Here is a 20,912-nt window from a genome sequence, read left to right as displayed (position 1 = left end):
GAACCAGCAAGGAAAGTCTATTTAAGTTCTCAGCACTGCAGCTGCATCAGTTCTCAATTTCATCCAAGTTCTTTGGATATGATGACATGTCGTAGTGCTTGACTATGCGTGACATATTTTGCTAATATCCTCCGAAAGAGGAGATGGCATCTCAGGAATCAAAATAGTTGACTCTTGTAGCCCAATTATATTCCACCGGGTGTGGCTTCAGACATTTTTATTGATCTCTAAGAGTTATTATAAATGTTAAATTTCTGTAGTATTGTCATGTTAATGTGCTCAAAGATCCACTGCTGTGTCTCAGACAGAGGGTCACATCTGTTCATGAACAGTTTTTTTTCAGCCGGATTACAATCGACACAGCTGTTGCTTACAGGATGAAACAACGTTTTATCCTAAGGAAGAGAGAAGAATAAGAAACATTTTAGTTGGAATATTAATCATGCAAAACTGAACACAAAAATTATTAATACATGCACATTCATTGGGTACAGAGTACATATAAAACCTCAGGCACAACAAACATTTATCAACAAAAATGTTACAGCACCATATTAAAATCGCTTAACTTCTGTAGCATTTTTGTAGAACCTTTATATGTTTAGTATTTTTTTTTTTTGCCAAATAATGTGCTTGAGCAGGTATTTTTAATGGCATCTATTTTCAAGCATGGCATTTTTTATATTAGAAAGTCTGTAACCCCTGTAACGTAACTTCCTCTGTAGAGCAGTATGCAAAAAATGCAATTAGAATAGCTGATAAAATGATGTCTTAGGCCCCTTTCACACGGGCGAGTATTCCACGCGGGTGCAATGCGGGAGGTGAACGCATTGCACCCGCACTAAATCTGGACCCATTCATTTCTATGGGGCTGTGCACACGAGCGGTGACGAGCGGTGATTTTCACGCATCACTTGTGCGTTGCGTGAAAATCGCAGCATGTTCTATATTGTGCGTTTTCCATGCAACGCAGGCCCCATAGAAGTGAATGGGGCTGCATGAAAATCGCAAGCATCCGCAAGCAAGTGCAGATGCGGTGCGATTTTCCCGCACGGTTGCTAGGAGACGATTGGGATGGAGACCCGATCATTTTATTATTTTCCCTTATAACATGGTTATAAGGGAAAATAATAGCATTCTGAATACAGAATGCATAGTACAATAGCTCTGAAGGGGTTAAAAAAAGAAATAATAAAAATGTAACTCACCTTAATCGCCGGCATCGCTTCTGTCTCTTTCTTTGCTGATTGCAGTCAAAGGACCTGTGGTGACGTCACTCCGGTCATCACATGATCCATCACCATGGTAAAAGATCATGTGACGGACCATGTGATGACCGGAGTGACGTCACCACAGGTCCTTTGACTGCAATCAGCAAAGACAGAGACAGAAGCGATGCCGGCTGAGCGAGCAAGTGGATTAAGGTGAGTTGAATTATTATTATTCTTTTTTTAACCCCTCCAGCCCTATTGTAGTATGCATTCTGTATTCAGAATGCTATTATTTTCCCTTATTACCATGTTATAAGGGAAAGTAATACAATCTACAGAACCCTGTTCCCAAACCTGAACTTCTGTGAAGAAGTTCGGGTTTGGGTTCCAAACATGCCGATTTTTCTCACGCTCGTGCAAAACGCATTACAATGTTTTGCACTCGCGTGGAAAAATTGTGCATGTTCCCTGTTCCCAGCCTTACAGCAGCCACACAAACATGTTAGCTTAAAGGGGCTGTCTGATTTTTTATATTGATGACCTATTCTCAGGATAGTAGACAAAAGTGTTTGTAGAGCAGCACCCACGGACATGAGTGGCCACACCGGTAATGCAACAGCCGAGTCACGACCGCAGATCCTCAGCAGTCGACCGTATAGCAAATGAAGAGAGGTAGCGGCAGCATCTCCAGTGAATCCTTTACTGGACGTCCAATAAAGGATTCACTGGAGATACTGCTGCTACCTCTATTCATTTGCTATTCTCAGGATAGGTCATCAATATCAGATCAGCGAGGGGATGAATGCTTCCACCCCAGCCAATCAGCTGTTTAACCCTTAGGATAGCGAAGGTTTTTTGTTTTTGCATTTTCATTTTTCTTCCCAATCTTTCTTGAGCCATAACTTTTTTATTTTTCTGTTCACATATCCATATGAGGGCTTATTTTCAAGTTGTACTTTCTAATGCCACCATATAATATGGCATACAATGTAGTAGGAAGCAGGAAGAAAATTCCATATTTTCACAAAGCCCCAGAGTTATGAAATCAATTACTGGCATCTTCATTGGCCACAGAGGATGGCGGCAGGAAGCCCAAAGCTTGAGGTGTCTTTTTTTAGCTTTTAGAGGCCATGATAACACTTGATTATGGCATCTAAAGGCTTTAATGACCGCGATCGGCATTATTTCTGGTCGCGGTCATCAGCCGCGGGTCTCAGCTGTTTAAAACAGCGGAGACCTGCTGGCCATGTTGCCCGCTGCATGGGCAAGCGGGCGCAATGTCTACCTATCACTCCAACGCCATACATGCGAGCGCTGCCTTCTTTTCGCTGTTTAGGAGAACCAGTGTAAACCAGTGACTCGACCTATAGACCAGATGAATAAGGGTGTTCACCTCTCGGTCCACCCAGACCGCACAAATAGACCAGAGAAAATAGTAGATAAATGAGGGGCACTCCGTATAAGGGAATACAAACAGCAAATGGATAATGGCTAAATATTATTTAATGCTATTATAAAAAAACCAATGCATCAAATAATCACAATATTAAAAACATCCATACGATATAATACCATAAAATACAATAAAATGAATACCCAATGAAAAAGGGCCCTGAAAAGATTAGCAAGACAATCGTGAAAGTCCCAAAATTTGTATTCGCGAATAATTAGCAGTCCCCATAATAAGAACAATCGCACCGGGTCTTTATACACTTGGAGAGTTCGTTCTTAACTCAAGCCTGTGTCAGGCTCCAAATGAATCGCATACACGATCTGACTGTGTCAGAAAAATCGCATTATGTACTGTCCGATTTAAATCCTCCAGTTAATTTGAATAGTCAGATATACCAACAATCGTGAAGGGAATCTCTTACCCTGTTCCGTCACTGGCTCGATGTAATGGATCGCAAACACAGCCGATCTTACCCAAACGCGGCGTCCCACGTGGTATGGGGTCTCAAACGTGACGTCTCACGTGACTCCTCGGCTGAAGTAGTAGTGAAATAATCGATCCTTCTTGGAAATGTAGCCTCTAGTTCGAGACAAGGTAATACTCCAGATGCGAAAGTCACCCCGACCGTAGTTGTTTCCTCTTGGTGAATCCTGATTTTTTTTGGGGAACGGCTCACTGCATTTGGGTAAGATCAGCTGTGTTTGCGATCCATTACATCGAGCCAGTGACGGAGGGTTAGAGATTCCCTTCACGATTGTTGATATATCTGACTATTCAAATTAACTGGAGGATTTAAATCAGACAGTACATAATATGATTTTTCTGACACAGTCAGATCATGTATGCGATTCATTTGAAGCCTGACACAGGCTTGAGTTAAGAACGAGCTCTCCAAGTGTATAAAGACCCGGTGCAATTGTTCTTATTGTAGGGACTGCTGATTATTCGCAAATACAAATTTTGGGACTTTCACAATTGTCTGGCGAATCTTTTCAGGGCCCTTTTCCATTGGGTATTCATTTTATTCTTTTCACTGTTTACCTGCTCGCCGTTCACATTACAGTGGTAAGCAGGTGTAATTACAACTACGCCATCTCAATTCACTTCAATGGCATGGCTCCATCCTATTCACTTAAACAAGAAGGATCTATCCCATTGAAGTGAGATGGATAGCTGAGTTGTAATTAAACCTGCTCACTGCTTCAATGTCTAAGAAGAGCATGGAAACAAAGAAGAGAAGGCAGCGCTCATATGAACAGCTGATTGGTGGGGATGAAGGCAGTCGCTCCTCCCAATCCTAAGGATAATTTATCAATATAAAAATGCGGACAAGCCCTTTAATACGGGTGACAATGCTATATTTCCACTAAACATGCAAATCAAGTAGAATCGCCAGGTGGCCCCAATGCTTATTCCCAAATATACTGAGCTCCTGCTTTGTGTTCAGAATAGATAAAACTTTATACGCAAATTAGGCTAGTTTTTCTTCAAAGAGGTTGTCAAAGAATAGAAAAAGTGTCTGCTTTTTTTTTTTTTAAGGATGGATGATCAAATCTATTCTGAATTCCTCTCAACAGAACTTTTTTCCCCATCCAAAAAATGGAAAACAGAAGAAATGCTGGTTTCTGTTATTTATTCTCAATTGAACTTAGAACAGATTAAAATGGAAAGGTTTCCAGTGTATCAATTGCATAATTTTCATTTATAAGCATGTTATAACAGAAAACTATATCAGAACTAAAAACGCCTATGTGAATTCCCTTTTAACTTTGACAAAAGTGGCCCCATGACAGAGTGGGGATGGTGGTGGCAGCAGCAGTGGCAGTAACCGTGACAATAGAGGCCCCATTACATAGTGGGAACAGTGGCAGCAGAAGTGGTGGTAACAGGGAAAAAAAAGTGGCCAAATGAAAGAGTGGGGACTGTAGCAGCAACGGCAGTAGTGGCCTGATGACAGAGTGAGGACAGTGGTGGCAGCAGCAGCAGTTGCCCCATGACAGAGTGGCGATGGTGGCAGTAGCAGTGGCAGTAAAGGTGACAAAGGTAGCCACATGACAGAGTAGGGAGAATGGCGGCGGCAGCAGCAGCAGTGGCAGTAACTGTGACAAAAGTGGCCCCATGACAGAGTGGGGGGAGGGCAACAGCAGTGGCAGTAATGCTGTATTAACATCACTGTTTATTTTTCATTTATTTTGGTCCGTCAGAAGACCAGAAATCTAAAAGAACACAATCCTCCATTTAAAGCATCCATAAAGCCTCTTTTAGATGGTCAGTATTTTGTCAGTGCTCTGTATGAGTATTTGATCAGTATTTTTAAGTCAAAAACAGGAGTGGGTCCAAAACAGAGATAAAATGTAGTAGAATTACTTGCATCTTATCTGGGTTTTGGACCCACTCCTGCTTTTGGCTTAAAAATTCTGATCAAATACTGACCATGTGAAAAAGGCCTTATATATGCTCAAAATACAGGTTCCTTTTTTCTGTTCTTCTGATGGTTTAGAAGAAGGGAAAAACTAACTATGTCAACATGGACAAACAGGGAAAATAATGGCCCCATAACACAATGGATATGGGGGCCAACAGCAATATGTTATGCAACAGTGTGTGGACCCACTGCACCACTGAATGGCTATACTCTGGAGGGGCGGGAATAAGCAACTACCTCTTCTTCACTAGAGCCTCTGATGGTGAGGATAGACTTGGGCAATTAGGGTAGTTTCCAGGTGCCATTCCAGAGCAGTCCCCTAGTCAATTAGAGAGGCAACAGCACAAGATAGTGGCATATCACAGTAGTAGCAGAATCCAACAACAGAAATGTAATAGCAAAGCCCTGTTACATTCATATCCTTTTAACAAAAATTTAACATGTACATATCAGTAGGCCAAGAAGCCCTCTTTGTAGGAATGGCATTAGAGGCAGCAGGTGCAGGGCATCAGGGAGGTGGCAGTATTAGAATGGTAGTAACAGGATGTGGCAAAAGTAATGGTCCATTTTGCAGAATATTCTGGTGTGTCAGCAAGCTACAGTCATTAGTGGCAGAATGATCTATTCTGTTGCATCAGGCACTGGTGTTCGTAAATCCTGGTTGATCCACTCTTTTAGGGGTAACTATGCCCCCCGCAACACTGAACACCCGCTCTTATACCACACTATTGGCCAGGCAGGAATGAATGCCCATGGCAAACTCAGTCAGCCTTGTCCACAATTCAAGTTTGCATGGCCAGTAGTCCAGGGGATCTTGGATCATAGGTGACAGGGTACAGTCCAAGTATGCTACCACCTGCTGGTTGAGGTTCTGCTGCATGTCCTGCTGCTGGGTGGTGTCTTCAGTAGGCGGCTGAAGAAAACTGTTTATCAGAGGCTCCAAACAGAAGTGGCTGCATATAGGGATGGTGCTACTCCTGCCCCCACCAGTCATGGCAGTGGAGCGTGAGTGCAGAGGGTCCCCCCAGTCAAACCTTAATGAAGACTGGCGATGAAGGTCATAGGCAGAGACCAACCGACATAAAGTCTCTGCAGTAGTCCATTTTTCCATCCCTCTCAGAAGGTAAAAAAATGCTCCCATTTTTAGCCAATAGTCATCCCTCTGCAGAACATGAAAATGAGGCTGTCAGTAAGCATACAAGAAAGCATGCATCTGGCCATTTGCGCAAGGGACTCAGAGGGCCTTCCTGCCTCCATCTCCACTGTATACTGCCATAGTCAGTTGGGGTCATCTGCATCATCTTCCTCATCGCACTCCAGCTCCTCATACACCTCTTGCTCCTCTCCTGTCACTTGGGCAGATAAACCACCTAGTTGTGTAGGTGGCCCTTATGTTCTCATCCTCATCCTCTTCAGAGGAGTGGCCATGATATGTAGGTGCCAAGTCTTCTGTCCCTTCACCAATCAGATTTGTCAACATCCCCTCTAGGACGCAAAGGAGTGGAATTACATCATTCATTCCATATTTCTGCCGACTGACAAATAAAGTGGCTTACTCAAAAGGGTCTGTGCAAATGGCATGTGTTACAGAGGTTACACCAGGAAGTAGACCTTTCTGTCTGCTGCATTAAGAAACATTGACTGCCTTCCTCTACTTGTACAGGCTGTCTAACATGTGGAGCGTGGAGCTCCAATGGGTGGAAACATTGCATATCAGTCAATGTTGGAGAAGAGAATTTTGCTTTTGCAGCTCAAGGAGGGCATGTTTTGCACGGTAAGAGCGGCTGAAGCTTCCTGGACATTTTTAACAACTCTTGTAGTTCAGTGGAGGACTTGAGGAACTGGGTGACTACAAGATTGAAGAGGTGCACCATACCGGGCACTTTGGTCAGCTCTCCCTGAGGCAGCGCAGACAAAATGTTCTTCTGGTTATTAGTAACCATGGTTCCTATCTCCAGTTGGAGAGGCGACAGCCAGTGTTTGATTTCTATATTGATGATTCCGAGCAGTTCCTCCCCATTGTAACTCAGTTTGGGAAGGCTGACGAGGTGCAGAACCACGTGAAAAAGCCTAGCTTTGCATAGGTGATATGTTGGAGGAGCACTGTGAATTATTCTTGCATTGGAGAGTGAGGAAAAGGTGGAGGATGAGGAGGCAGAGGAGCACATTGGTGAAGAAATACCACGATTGTAACACGGAGGCATTGCCATCATCTGGCCAAGTTGCTAGTGTACCTGGGAAGGAACCACATTTGCCCAGTGGGCTGTGAATTACATATAATATCTTTGACCATACATCAGCGCTGGCCTGAACTCTACCAGAAACCAAGAGGCCAAGGACTGGCCCACCTTCTGCTCAACATGTGTGCAGCACTGGTACAGCTTTTTTGGAAAAGTAATTTTCGGCTTGGGATAAGCGAATTTGTAAAATATTCTATTCGGCTTTTTCGAAAAAATTTGGTTCAATATGAATTTATTTGTGGCGAATCGTGTTAAAAAATGCCTATTTCCTGGCTGCAGAGAGCCTTTATAGTGGTGTAGAACACTGTGCCTTGCAGTAACACGCATAGGGAGTCTGCTTTGGTAGTGAAACAATACTGTGAGTCCGTATGACATGCAGATGACAGCCATCGCTCTTAAAATCATTGCACACTTCACTTATTTGGGCAGTCATGGGGCCAAAACTGACCAAATAACTCAAGTATGAACTCAGCCTTACAGGTCGATGTTAGCGCCAAGAAGAAGCACACTCCTTTTACACCGTCATCAGCTGATTCCACATAGATGTCTACAGAACCTGTTCTATTAAACGCTTATACAAGTAGAGCCCCCCAACAGAGTGCAGAGGGTGTCAGCAGTAAGTTTTTGTTGACGTCACTGATTATTTTGCCCTTCCTCTGATCCATCATAACAATAACCCCCAAAAAACGTATCCTGTCTGATGAGCATCCGCCTTCACTCGGTCAGAATTTGGTAAGTAATCCATCAGTATTGCTAATGCCAAAAATAACAGGAGTGGATCCAAAACAGAAATGACACGTGAATGGAATATTTGCATGTCTTCTGTGTTTTGTGCCCACTTCTGCTTTTGGCTACCAAATAATAAGCCAATTCTGATGGGACCATACAGGTCTTACAGCTGCTACACAGACAGGATCCGTTGTGCGTCTCATTTTTCCTTCCTTCTGACAGATCAAAAGAAGGATAAAAAAAATTATGATGTCTGCCAGGCCGACAGGCAAAATAATAGCCCAGTCATGAAGTGGGGAGGGTAGGAACAGCATGAGAAGTCCACAAAGTGGCCCTATGACATAGTAGTGAGGTGGAAGCAGCATAAAGCGACCACAGAGTGGCCTAATGACAGAGTCTGGAGGTGGAGGCAGCATCAGAAGGAGGCCACAGATTGGCACAATGACAATGTGGAGGTTGGCGGCAGCATCAGGAGGCCACAGAGTGGCACAATGACAGAGTGTTGAGGTGGCGGCAACATCAGGAGGCAGAAGAGTGGCACAATGATAGAGTGTGAAGGTGGCAGCAGCATCAGAGGGCCACAGAGTAACACAATGACTGAGTAGGAGGTGTCGGCAGCATCAGGAGGCCACCGAGTGGCACAATGACAGAATGTGGAGGTGGCGACAGCAGCAGAATCAGGAGGGGCCACAGAGTGGCACAATGACAGTGTGGAGGTGGCAGCAGCAGCATCAGGAGACCACAGAATGGCAACATGACATTGTGCGGAGGTGACAGCAGCATCAGGAGACCACAGAGTGGCAAGGTGACATAGTGTGAAGGTGGCAGCAGCATCAGGAGACCACAGAGTGACCTGATGACAGAGTGGGGAGGTGGCAGCAGCATCAGGAAACCACAAAGTGGCAAGGTGACATAGCGAGGAAGTGGCAGCAGCATCAGAAGACCACAGAGTGAACCAGAGTGGGTATGTGGGTGGCAATTCCAGTACCAGCTGAAGATGGTAGGTAAAAGAAGGAGCACTTGGCATCAGATGTGTGGCATCAGGCGGGTGGAAGCATCAGAATAGTAGCTGAGGCAAGTAGCCAGAAGAAACCGGTCTCTTTTTTCAAAGTGTTGGTGTGGCACCATGGATGATCTAGTCTGATGCATCAGGCATTGGTGGGTGGAAATCCTGGCAGATCCATGCCTGATTCATCTTGACAAAAGGTCAGTTTCTCCACATTTTGGGTGGACAGGCAAGTTCTCCGGGGGGTAACTATGGCCCCCTCCGCACTAAACACCCGCTCTGATGTCACACTACTGGCCAGGCAGGACAGCTTTTCCAGGGTAAACTCTTCTAATTGTAGCCACAAATCTAATTTGTCTGCCCTGTACTGTCCAAGTATGCCACCACCTGCTGGTTCAGGTCCTGCTACAGGTCTAGTTGCTGCTGCTGGTGAGTAGTTTCTTCACTAGGCGGGTGAAGAAAGCTGCTCATCAGCAACTCTAGACTCAAGTTGCTGCTAATGGATCTGGAACTGCTCCTAAGAAAGCCCCCCCAAAGCTGCCACAGCAGCCATGGCAGAAGAATGTGAGCACAGAGGGCCTCCACAGTCAGACCTACGAGAGGATGGACGATGGCGCAGAGAGGCCAACTCACATGCAGCGGGCAATTTGCAGAAGTGACTCGGAGGGACTCTTTGCTTCCATCTCCACTGCCTACTGCAATGGTGTGCCTGAGTCATCTGCCTCATCTTCCTCATCTCCCTCTTGCTCCTCTGGCTGGTCCTGCTCCTCCTCTCCTGTCACCTGTTTTCTAATAACCACCCATTTCGCTACACTTTGCTTGTGCTCCAATGTCCTGCTCCTCCTCCAGTTTAGCCCCCACAGGGCTCATGTGGCCGTGAGATCTAGGTGCCACGTCTCCTGTCCCCTGACCAGCCATATTTACCAGCATCTGTTTCAGGACATGAAGCAGTGGAATGACGTTGTTCATTCCATAGTCCTGGCGACTGACAAACAATTTGGTCTCCTCAAAGGGCCTCAGCAAGCAGCAGGTGTCACACATGAGCTGCCACTCGCTGACATAAAATTTACACACAGGAGTACTCCTGTCCATTTGGATCATCAAGAAATCGTTTATGGTCTCTCTGTTCGTATAGTCAGTCCAACATATGGAGGGTTGAATTCCAATGGGTGGAAACGTCACATATCAGCCTATGTTGGGGGATGCCAGTTTGCCGCTGCAGCTCAAGGAGGGTGTGCTTTGTGGTGTATGAGTTGCTGAAGTGCATGAAAATTTCCCTGGCCATTTTTAGGATGTCTTGCAGATGGGTGGAAGACTTGAGGAACCACTTGACAACCAGATAGAACACGTGTGCCATGCAGGGCACATGGCTCAGCCCTCCTTGACGCAGTGCTGACACCATGTTCTTTCCGTTGTCGGTCACCATGGTTCTGATTTTGAGTTGTCGTGGAGAATGCCAGAATGAGGTGCAGAACAGCATGACACCGCCGTGCCCTGCACATGTGGTATGCTGGAGGGGCACTATGAATTGTCCCTGCAGTGGAGGCTGAGGTTATGATGGAGGATGAGGAAGCAGAGGCGGACATTGTCGCAGGACCAATGGCATGACACCGTGGAGGCGGAAGCGGCGTCACCTCGCCAAGTTGCTGGTGGGGTTGTACAGGAACCACATTCACCCACTGGGCTGTAAAGGACATGTATTGTCCCTGACCGTAGTTACAGCTCCACACGTTGGCGCTGCCGTGCACTTTGGCAGACACAGACAGGCTCAAGGACTGGCCCACCTTCTGTTCCACATGTGTGTGCAGGGCTGGTTTCTCACTTCACCACACAACGGCTAATAAGCCCTTTTTTTCCAATAATGCACGTCAAAAAGGGCTGTAATTTTCTCACTTCACCACACAACGGCAAATTCTTTTTGTGCCATTAGTACATGCAAAAAAGGGCTTTAGAACATATACAGTAACTGCACCGCTGAACGGCAAATATATTTTTCTTTTTCCACTAATACACAACAAAAACGGCTTTAGAACATATAAGTGCACCGCTGAACGGCAAATAGGCCCTTATTTTTTTCCACTTATACACTCCACAAAAGGCTTTAAAAAATATAACTACACCGCTAAACGGCAAATATATTTTTCTTTTTTCCACTTATACATTCCACAAAAGGCTTTAGAACAGGGGTGCACAACTTTTTCTGGTTGGGGGTCACATTGCCAGACTGAACCGATCACAAGGGCTGAAAATAAAATTTAAAGGGGTATTAATAACTGAAATATTGTATTTATGGTGTATTGTACATACTGTATATACTATAAATGTCTGGTTACACCTGCAGGACTCCCATCTAATGGGGGAATACATGAAAAATACATGTGAGCAGCCACAAGACATAGACATACATTTCTGTTACCAGATAGTTGGGGCCGCACAGAATGGTATCAAGGGCCACATTTGGCCCCTGGGCCGCAGGTTGTGCACCCATGCTTTAGAACATAGAAGTGCACTGCTGAAAGGCAAATATATTTTTCTTTTTTCCACTTATACACTCCACAAAAGGCTTTAGAACATAGAACTGCACCGCTGAACGGCAAATATTTATTTTCTTTTTTTCCACTTATACACTCCATAAACGGGCTTTAGAACATATAACTGCCACGCTGAACATCAAAGATATTTTTTCTTTTTTTCACTTATACACTCCACAAAAGGCTTTAGAACATATAACTGCACAGCTGAACATCAAATATATTTTCTTTTTTCCACTTATACACTGTACAAAACGCTTTAGAACATAGAACTGCACCACTGAACGGCAAATACTTATTTATTTTTTTCCACTGATACACTCCACAAACGGGCTTTAGAACATACAACTGCATAGTTGAATGGCAAATAGGCCCTTATTATTTTTTTCCACTTATACATGACACAAAAGGCTTTAGAATAGATATCTGCACCGCTGAACGGCAAATATATTTTTCTTGTTTCCACTTATACACGACACAAAAGGCTTTAGAATAGATATCTGCACCGCTGAACGGCAAATATATTTTTCTTTTATCCACTTATACACTCCACAAAAGGCTTTACAATATATGACTGCACCGCTGAATGGCAAATATATATTTCTTTTTTCCACTTATATACTCCACAAAAGGTTTTAGAACATATAACCAGTGATGGCCAGTTCGCATTGTACGGCCGCAAACATATGCGGGGTGCCATCTTTTTTCACAAGTCCGGCTAGGCACAGGTAAGCCCTTACCTGTGCCTGTGCGTGAGCCAGTCTGAAAACAAGTGCAGTCAGTGGGAGCAGGCAGTTCCTAGAACAGCCACTGGGGGCCTTCATCGGGCCATTCTCGGAACTGCCTGCTCCCGGTGACCGCATTTATTTTTCCTGGGCGAACAATGCGAAGTGACCATCACTGCATATAACTGCACCGCTGAACGTCAAATATATTTTTCTTTTGCCACTAATACATGATAAAAAGGGCTATAGAAGCTATAACTGGACTGCTGAACGGCAAATATATTTTTATTTTGCCACTACTACACAACAAAAAGGGCTTTAGAAGCTATAACTGCACGGCTGAATGGCAAATTGTGGCACTAAATTTTTGTGCCACTAATTAGTGATAGACGAACATCTGCTGGGACGGTGTGCGAACGCGATCAAATGTTTGTGAACCGCAAGTTCGCGGCGGGTCCCATTCATTTTAATGGCAGGCAAACCTGAAAAACCTTCAGCTCATATTTGCAGCCAAGAAATAATTACTAGAAGTGCACAAATAGTTCCACAACATGGAACGTGACATACCAAATGTATTACTCAAATTTGCAATCTCTATTCATAATTTTTTTAAATGCGAAATAACGGCAATATAATTTTCGTGTACGTGCATGCGCACAATATTTTTTTGGGGGGGCAACTGGTATATCACATCAATTATAATTATTTTTTCCAATACCGTTTGTCACTGTGTGTAGCAGAGGGAAAGCAGCAAAACCGCAAACAAATGCTGCTGTACCCAAATGCACTATATAGAAAGTATATTATTAGTATATAACACCCTGCTTCAATCAGTTTTTTTTGGGGGGGGGGGCAACTGGTATATCACACCAGTTATAATATTTTTTTTCTAATTGCTTTTGTCACTCTGTGTAGCTGCAGTATCGCTGCAGAACCGCTCACCACTGCTGCACAATACAAATCCACTATAATATGCTTTCTATGTTAGAAAGTATATTATAATTGTATTACACCCCTCTGTACTGCACACCTATCAATAGTACACCTATACTAGTCCTTAAAAGGACTTTTGTGGACCTATTTGATAGCGTTTTTGTCCCTAACAGTCTGTCCCTGCTCCATATAGCAACCTTTCCCTAAACGGACAAAAGACTGAATGTAAAATGGCAGCCAGAACGGGTCTATTTATAAGGTAGGGGGTAAGTCCATGGGCTGAAACGTCTCAATTGGCTGTCCTGTACCACCTGATGGATGTGTCATGGGTCAAAGTTCTTTACAATGTTAAAGAATATCACGGACGCAAATATTTCCATATGTTCGCATGTTTGGCGAATCGAAAACGGGCAAAGTTCTCCGTGAAACAACCGCCGGGTGAACTGCAAGGCCATCTCTACCACTAATGCACAACAAAAAGGGCTGTAATTTCCACTTTGCCACATAATGGCTAATAACCCTTTTTTCCCACTAATACAAGCCAAAAAATTCTTATAACTGCACCGCACAAGGGCAAATAAGACATATACATATTTCTTTGTAATAAACCCTGTTAATGGCTGTATTAAACAGCACTTACACGCCAATAACGAGAACGGTTTGCTGAAATTACAGAGCTGTATAATGGCAATTTGGATCCCCAGTCAGTGTAGCAAGGTTTAATAGGATTGTGCCTATTGCCCAGGGTGTAACCTCCCCTACTGAACTCCTTTCTCTAAGGCCTATTGCACACGACCGTTTTTTTTTCCCGTTTACTGGCCGTTTTTTGCGTTCCGTATACGGTCCGTATACGGAACCATTCATTTCAATGGTTCCGCAAAAAAAACGGAATGTACTCCGTATGCATTCCGTTTCCGTATTTCCGTTTTTCCGTTCCGTTTTAACATAGAACATGTCCTATTATTGCCCGCAAATCACAGTCCGTGGCTCCATTCAAGTCAATGGATCCGCAAAAAAAACGGAACACATACGGAAATGCATCCGTATGTCTTCCGTTTCCGTTCCGTTTTTTCCTGAACCATCTATTGAAAATGTTATGCCCAGCCCAATTTTATCTATGTAATTACTGTATACTGTATATGCCATACGGAAAAACAGAACGGAAAAACGGAACAGAAACGGAAACAAAAAACGGAACAACGGATCCATGAAAAACGGACCGCAAAACACTGAAAAAGCCATACGGTCGTGTGCAATAGGCCTAAGCCTTGAATAATCTTTCCCTGAACTTGTAAGTAGTTTTTTTTTTAGCACAATAAAGTCTTTCCTAGCACTGTCCCTAGCTCCTTCTGACGTCTCTCCTAAGTACACTGGAAAATGGCAGAATCCAAGATGGATGAGGCTATTTATAGGGCTGTGAAATCAAAGGGCTGGCTGGTTGCTGATTGGCTGCATGCATGGCATTATGGGTAATCCTGCGTTCCCAGAGTTCCTTGCTTCATGTCCGCAGACGTGCAGCAGCCATTTTAGGAAAAAATGTGATTCGTTACCATGAAGCATGAAGAAATTCGGATTCAGTGCGAATCAAATTTTTCCTGAAATTTGGATGAAATTCAACTTCGTCAACTTCGATTCGCTCATCTCTACTCTCCACCTTGGATGGGCACAAGTAGGGATGAGCGAATCGAATTCAGATGAAACATCCAAAGTTGATTCACATAATACTTCGTTTGAATACTGTACGGAGAGAGCGTTCCGTACAGTATTAGAATGTATTGGCTCCTATGAGGCGAAGTTATTATTTTGCGATGTCTGGCGAGACTTTGCATAATAACTTCATAAATTTATTTATACTTCAAAAAACCTTTCCCAAACTAGGGTTCCGTTCCAAGGTACCACTTGGAACCAAACCAGAGTTCGGGAAATGGTTGTTTACAGTAGAAATTGATTTATGAAGTTATTATGCAAGACTTTGTGAACTAATAACATATGGTAATAGGAGCCAATACATTCTAATACTGCATGGAGCGCTCGCTCGTACAGTATTCAAATGAAGTATAATGCAAATCGACTTTGGATGTTTCATCATAAGTCGATTCGCTCATCCCTAGGCACGAGCCATCAATTCTCTGAAATGTGCAGTCAACTAAATGGAAAGGGAGGGACTGTAGTACCAGCAACTTGGTCAGGTGCATGTTCAGCTTCTGCACTGTTGGATGAGTGCACACATATTGTTGTCTTTTTGCAATCACCTTGATTGATTGCTGTTGAAACAAGTGACGAGGAGTAGTAGGAGGAGGAGCATCAGAAGCTATAGACGACATTGAAGTCAATGGGAAGAAGCAACAGCTTCCTGCTGCTGACGTCGATGAGCCCTGACTGCTGGGGGTTCAGGTTAGTGGGAGATTTAGCGGTTGCTGCATCTGGCTGTAACACTAAATGAGTGGCACGATTTTCCCATGACACTTTTTGGTGATGGTCCAAGTGTTTGCTGCAGAGCCGTCATGCCAGCATTAGCACCGCGCCTCACCTTTTGCCCACACATCCTGCATACCGCCAAACTAATGTCCCCCAGAAACTTAGTGAAAAATTCCCACAATGATGAGTATGGCATTTTCCCTCCACCACTGCATGATGCTTGCATGCCGTTGCTTTTATGAACTAAGGCACTGCTAGTGTGTTCCTCAGTCTCCTGAGTAGCAGATGGTGTACCCCTCCTGCATTTGTCTGCAGATCTCCCACTGCTTCCACCCAGGATTGCACCACCAATGAGGTCAGGTGAGGCGATCGCCTCAGACAGCGCCAGGTAGGGGCTAGAGAGTCGCAGCTGAAGGGCCATAGACTGAAGGGAAGGGGTTAGGTTAAGTAATTGGCATTGGGGAGGGAGGGGCGCCATTTCAGTTTTCGCCTCAGGCAGCAGAAAGGCTAGGTGCACCCCTGCTTCCACCCTGGTGTCTCACGGGCACTCTGCCATCCTTGCTCCCTGATGATGTTGATATCCCTTCTTCACCCGGCTCCCAAGTGCGATCAGCTACATTGGTTTAGCCCCCATATGCTCGCGTAGAGGCTGTCGCAGCCATCTTGATTGAAGGTGCAGCATGATCACGTCACCTCACGTGAGATTTTGCATAGTTACTGCAATCAAGGTTTTCTGAGAGATGCTTGAAGGTTTTCTGAGAGATGCTATATTAGAGCATCTCAACAGAAATAAGCAAATAACGCCATATCAGCATGGCTTTGTGAGGGATCGGTCATGTCAGACTAATTTAATCAGTTTCTATGAGGAGGTAAGTTCTAGACTTGACAGCGGCGAATCAATGGATGTCATATATCTGGACTTCTCCAAAGCATTTGACACTGTACCACATAAAAGGTTAGTATATAAAATGAGAATGCTCGGACTGGGAGAAAACATCTGTATGTGGGTAAGTAACTGGCTCAGTGATAGAAAACAGAGGGTGGTTATTAACGGTACACACTCAGATTGGGTCACTGTCACTAGTGGGGTACCTCAGGGGTCAGTATTGGGCCCTATTCTCTTCAATATATTTATTAATGATCTAGTAGAAGGCTTGCATAGTAAAGTATCAATTTTCGCAGATGACACTAAACTGTGTAAAGTAATTTACACTGATGAGGACAGTATACTACTACAGAGGGATCTGGATAGATTGGAGGCTTGGGCAGATAAGTGGCAGATGAGGTTTAACACTCATAAATGTAAAGTTATGAACATGGGAAGGAAAAATGCAAGTCACCCGTACATACTAAATGGTAAAACACTCGGTAACACTGACATGGAAAAGGATCTAGGAATTTTAATAAACAGCAAACTAAGCTGCAAAAACCAGTGTCAGGCAGCTGCTGCCAAGGCCAACAAGATAACGGGTTGCATCAGAAGGGGCATAGATTCCCGTGATAAGAACATAGTCCTACCACTTTACAAATCACTAGTCAGACCACACATGGAGTACTGTGTACAGTTCTGGGCTCCTGTAAACAAGGCAGACATAGCAGAGCTGGAGAAGGTCCAGAGGAGGGCATCTAAAGTAATAACTGGAATGGGGCAACTACAGTACCCTGAAAGATTATCAAAATTAGGGTTATTCACTTTAGAAAAAAGACGACTGAGGGGAGATCTAATTAATATGTATAAATATATCAGGTGTCAGTACAGAGATCTATCCCATCAGCTATTTATCCCCAGGACTGTGACTGTGACGAGGGGACATCCTCTGCGTCTGGAGGAAAGAAGGTTTGTACACAAACATAGAAAGGATTCTTTACAGTAAGAGCAGTGAGACTATGGAACTCTCTGCCTGAGGAGGTGGTGATGGTGAGTACAATAAAGGAATTCAAGAGGGGCCTGGACGTATTTCTGGAGCTTAATAATATTACAGGCTATAGCTAATAGAGAGGGGTCGTTGATCCAGGGAGTTATTCTGATTGCCTGATTGGAGTCGGGAAGGAAGTTTATGTTCCCCTAAAGTGGAGAAAATTGGCTTCTACCTCACAGGGTTTTTTTTTTTTTGCCTTCCTCTGGATCAACTTGCAGGATAACAGGCCGAACTGGATGGACAAATGTCTTTTTTCGGCCTTATGTACTATGTTACTATGTTACTACTATGTAAGATGGCCACGACTGCCTCTTCACGTGCAAATGGATGAGGTGAATGTGGTTTTTTTTTTCCTGTCATTTCAGGGAAAATTGATTTGTAACCACAAAGCACTAAGAAATTTAGCTTTGCAGCGAATTAAATATTTCCTGAAATTCGGATCAAAGTCAGTTTGTTTGACTTTGATTTGTCACAACACTAGTCCTCGGGAGCTGTAAATAACCATTCAGATGTTGTGTTTGCAATTAACCATGGCATTTGAAGGGATAAAAGTTGGTGACTAGAGTTGTCTTCTACCACAGACACTGCCAGTGGGTGTCAGCAATGTAAAACAACAGGCATTTGCTGGCTATGTTGCCCACTCAGCTGCTGTGCTGGCACCATCTTTAACCCCTTCAAGACACAGCCTTATTTCACCTTAAGGACCAGGTCATTTTTTGCAAATCTGACCAGTGTCACTTTAAGTGCTGATAACGTTAAAACACTTTGACTTATCCAGGCCGTTCTGAAATTGTTTTTTCGTCACATATTGTACTTCATGACACTGGAAAAATTAAGTCCCAAAATTATTTTTTTTTGCATAAAAAAATACCAAATTTACCCCAAATTTGGAAAAATTAGCAAATTTCAAAGTTTCAGTTTCTCTACTTCTGTAATACATAGTAATACCCCCAAAAATTGTGATGACTTTACATTCCCCATATGTGTACTTCATGTTTGAATTATTTTGGGAATGATATTTTATTTTTTGGGGATGTTACAAGGCTTAGAAGTTTAGAAGCAAATCTTGAAATATTTCAGAAATCCAATTTTTAGGGACCATTACAGGTCTGAAGTCACTTTGCGAGGCTTACATAATAGAAACCACCCAAAAATGACCCTATTCTATAAACTACACCCCTCAAGGTATTCAAAACTGATTTTACAAACTTTGTTAACCCTTTAGGTGTTGCACAGGAGTTATTGGCAAATGGGGATGAAATTTGAGAATTTCATTTTTTTGCCTAATTTTCCATTTTAACCAATTTTTTACACTAACAAAGTAAGGGTTAACATCCAAACAAGACTGTATCTTTATTGCCCTGACTCTGCCGTTTACAGAAACACCCCATATGTGGCCGTAAACTACTGTACGGGCACACGGCAGGGCGTAGAGTGAAAGGTGCGCCGTATGGTTTTTGGAAGGCAGGTTTTGCTGGACTGGTTTATTTACACCATGTGCCATTTGAAGCCCCCTGATGCACCCCTAGAGCAGAAACTCCCTAAAAGTGACCCCATCTAAGAAAGTACACCCCTCAAGGTATTCAAAACTGATTTTACAAACTTGGTTAACCCTTTAGGTGTTGCACAAGAGTTATTGGCAAATGGGGATGAAATTTGAGAATTTCATTTTTTTGCCTAATTTTCAATTTTAACCCATTTTTTCCACTAACAAAGCAAGGGTTAACATCCAAACAAGACTGTATCTTTATTGCCCTGACTCTGCCGTTTACAGAAACACCCCATATGTGGCCGTAAACTACTGTACGGGCACACAGCGGGGCGTACAGTGAAAGGTGCGCCGTGTGGTTTTTGGAAGCCAGATTTTGCTGGACAGTTTTTTTGACACCATGTCCCATTTGAAGCCCCCTGATGTAGAAACTCCAAAAAAGTGACCCCATTTTAGAAACTACGGGATAGGGTGGCAGTTTTGTTGGTACTAGTTTAGGGTACATATGATTTTTGGTTGCTCTATATTACACTTTTTGTGCGGCAAGGTAACAAGAAATAGATTTTTTGGCATCGTTTTTTTTATTGTTATTTACAACATTCATCTGACAGGTTAGATCATGTGGTAATTTTATAGAGCAGGTTGTCATGGATGCGGCGATACCTAATATGTATACATTTTTTTATTTATGTAAGTTTTATACAATGATTTCATTTTTAAAACAATTTTTTTTTTTCGTTTCTCCATAGTCTAAGAGCCATAGTTTTTACAGTTTTGGGGCGATTATCTTAAGAAGGGTCTCATTTTTTGCGAGATGAGATGACGGTTTGATTGGCACTATGTTGGGGTGCATATGACTTTTTGATCGCTTGCTATTACACTTTTTGTGTCGTAAGATGACAAAAAATAGCTTTTTCTACACCGTTTTTATTTTTATTTTTTTACGGTGGTCACCTGAGGGGTTAGGTCATGTGATATTTTTATAGAGCCGGTCGATACGGACGCGGCGATACCTAATATGTATACTTTTTTTATTTATATAAGTTTTACACAATGATTTCATTTTTGAAACAAAAAAAATGATGTTTTAGTGTTTCCATAGTCTAAGAGCCATAGTTTTTTCAGTTTTTGGGCGATTATCTTAAGTAGGGTCTCATTTTTTGCGGGATGAGATGACGGTTTGATTGTTACAATTTTGGAGTACATGCGACTTTTTTGATCACTTTTATTATCTTTTTTGGGGAAGTAAGGTGGGCAAAATTTCAATTTCATCATAGTTTTTTATTTTTTATTTTTATGGTGTTCACCGTTCGGGAAAAGTAACATGACCGTTTTATAGATCAGGTCGTTACGGACGCGGCGATACCAAACATGTGTAGGGAATTTTATTTTTGTCATGTTTAATCAGTGATAAATGTGTTTTTTGATTTTTACTTTTTTTTTACTTTTTTCACTTTTTTTTTTGACCCAGACCCACTTGGTTCTTGAAGATCCAGTGGGTCTGATGTCTGTATAATACAGTACAGTACAATATATATTGCACTGTACTATATTTTACTTACACTGAACAGATCTATGCTTTCAGCATAGATCTGTTCAGCACCATGGACAGCAGGACGCCTGAGAGGCGTCCTGTTGCCATGGGAACCTTCCCCGTCTGCTCAGTTATGTTCAGAACTGCGCAGACGGGGAAGGGTAAGGACGGGGCTCTGGGGGGGCTGTCTGGGAGCTCTCTCCCTCTCCATCGGGGGGCTGCAAAGGTACAGCAGCCCTCCGATGGGAGAGGGAGGGAGCTCCCTGAGCTGTTAACCTTTTCGATACCGCGGTCCGTAC

The 20,912-nt window shown here is 43.3% G+C and overlaps 1 protein-coding gene across 1 annotated transcript in view; it reads right to left on the bottom strand.

Moving 5' to 3' along the window:
• Nucleotides 1–227: 227 nt before the first annotated feature.
• The window catches only part of GALNTL6 (polypeptide N-acetylgalactosaminyltransferase like 6), a 1,751,703-nt gene continuing 1,731,018 nt past the window's right edge, over nt 228–20,912 (bottom strand). The window contains exon 11 of the mRNA XM_044276251.1: nt 228–395. Coding sequence (XP_044132186.1) covers nt 228–395 — 168 coding nt within the window. The remainder of the gene's footprint in view (nt 396–20,912) is intronic.

The sequence above is a fragment of the Bufo gargarizans genome, chromosome 1 (assembly GCF_014858855.1).
Source record: "Bufo gargarizans isolate SCDJY-AF-19 chromosome 1, ASM1485885v1, whole genome shotgun sequence".
Lineage (NCBI taxonomy): Eukaryota > Metazoa > Chordata > Amphibia > Anura > Bufonidae > Bufo > Bufo gargarizans.
Note: the sequence above shows the minus strand (reverse complement) of the source record. Positions and strands in the feature narration are given on the sequence as shown.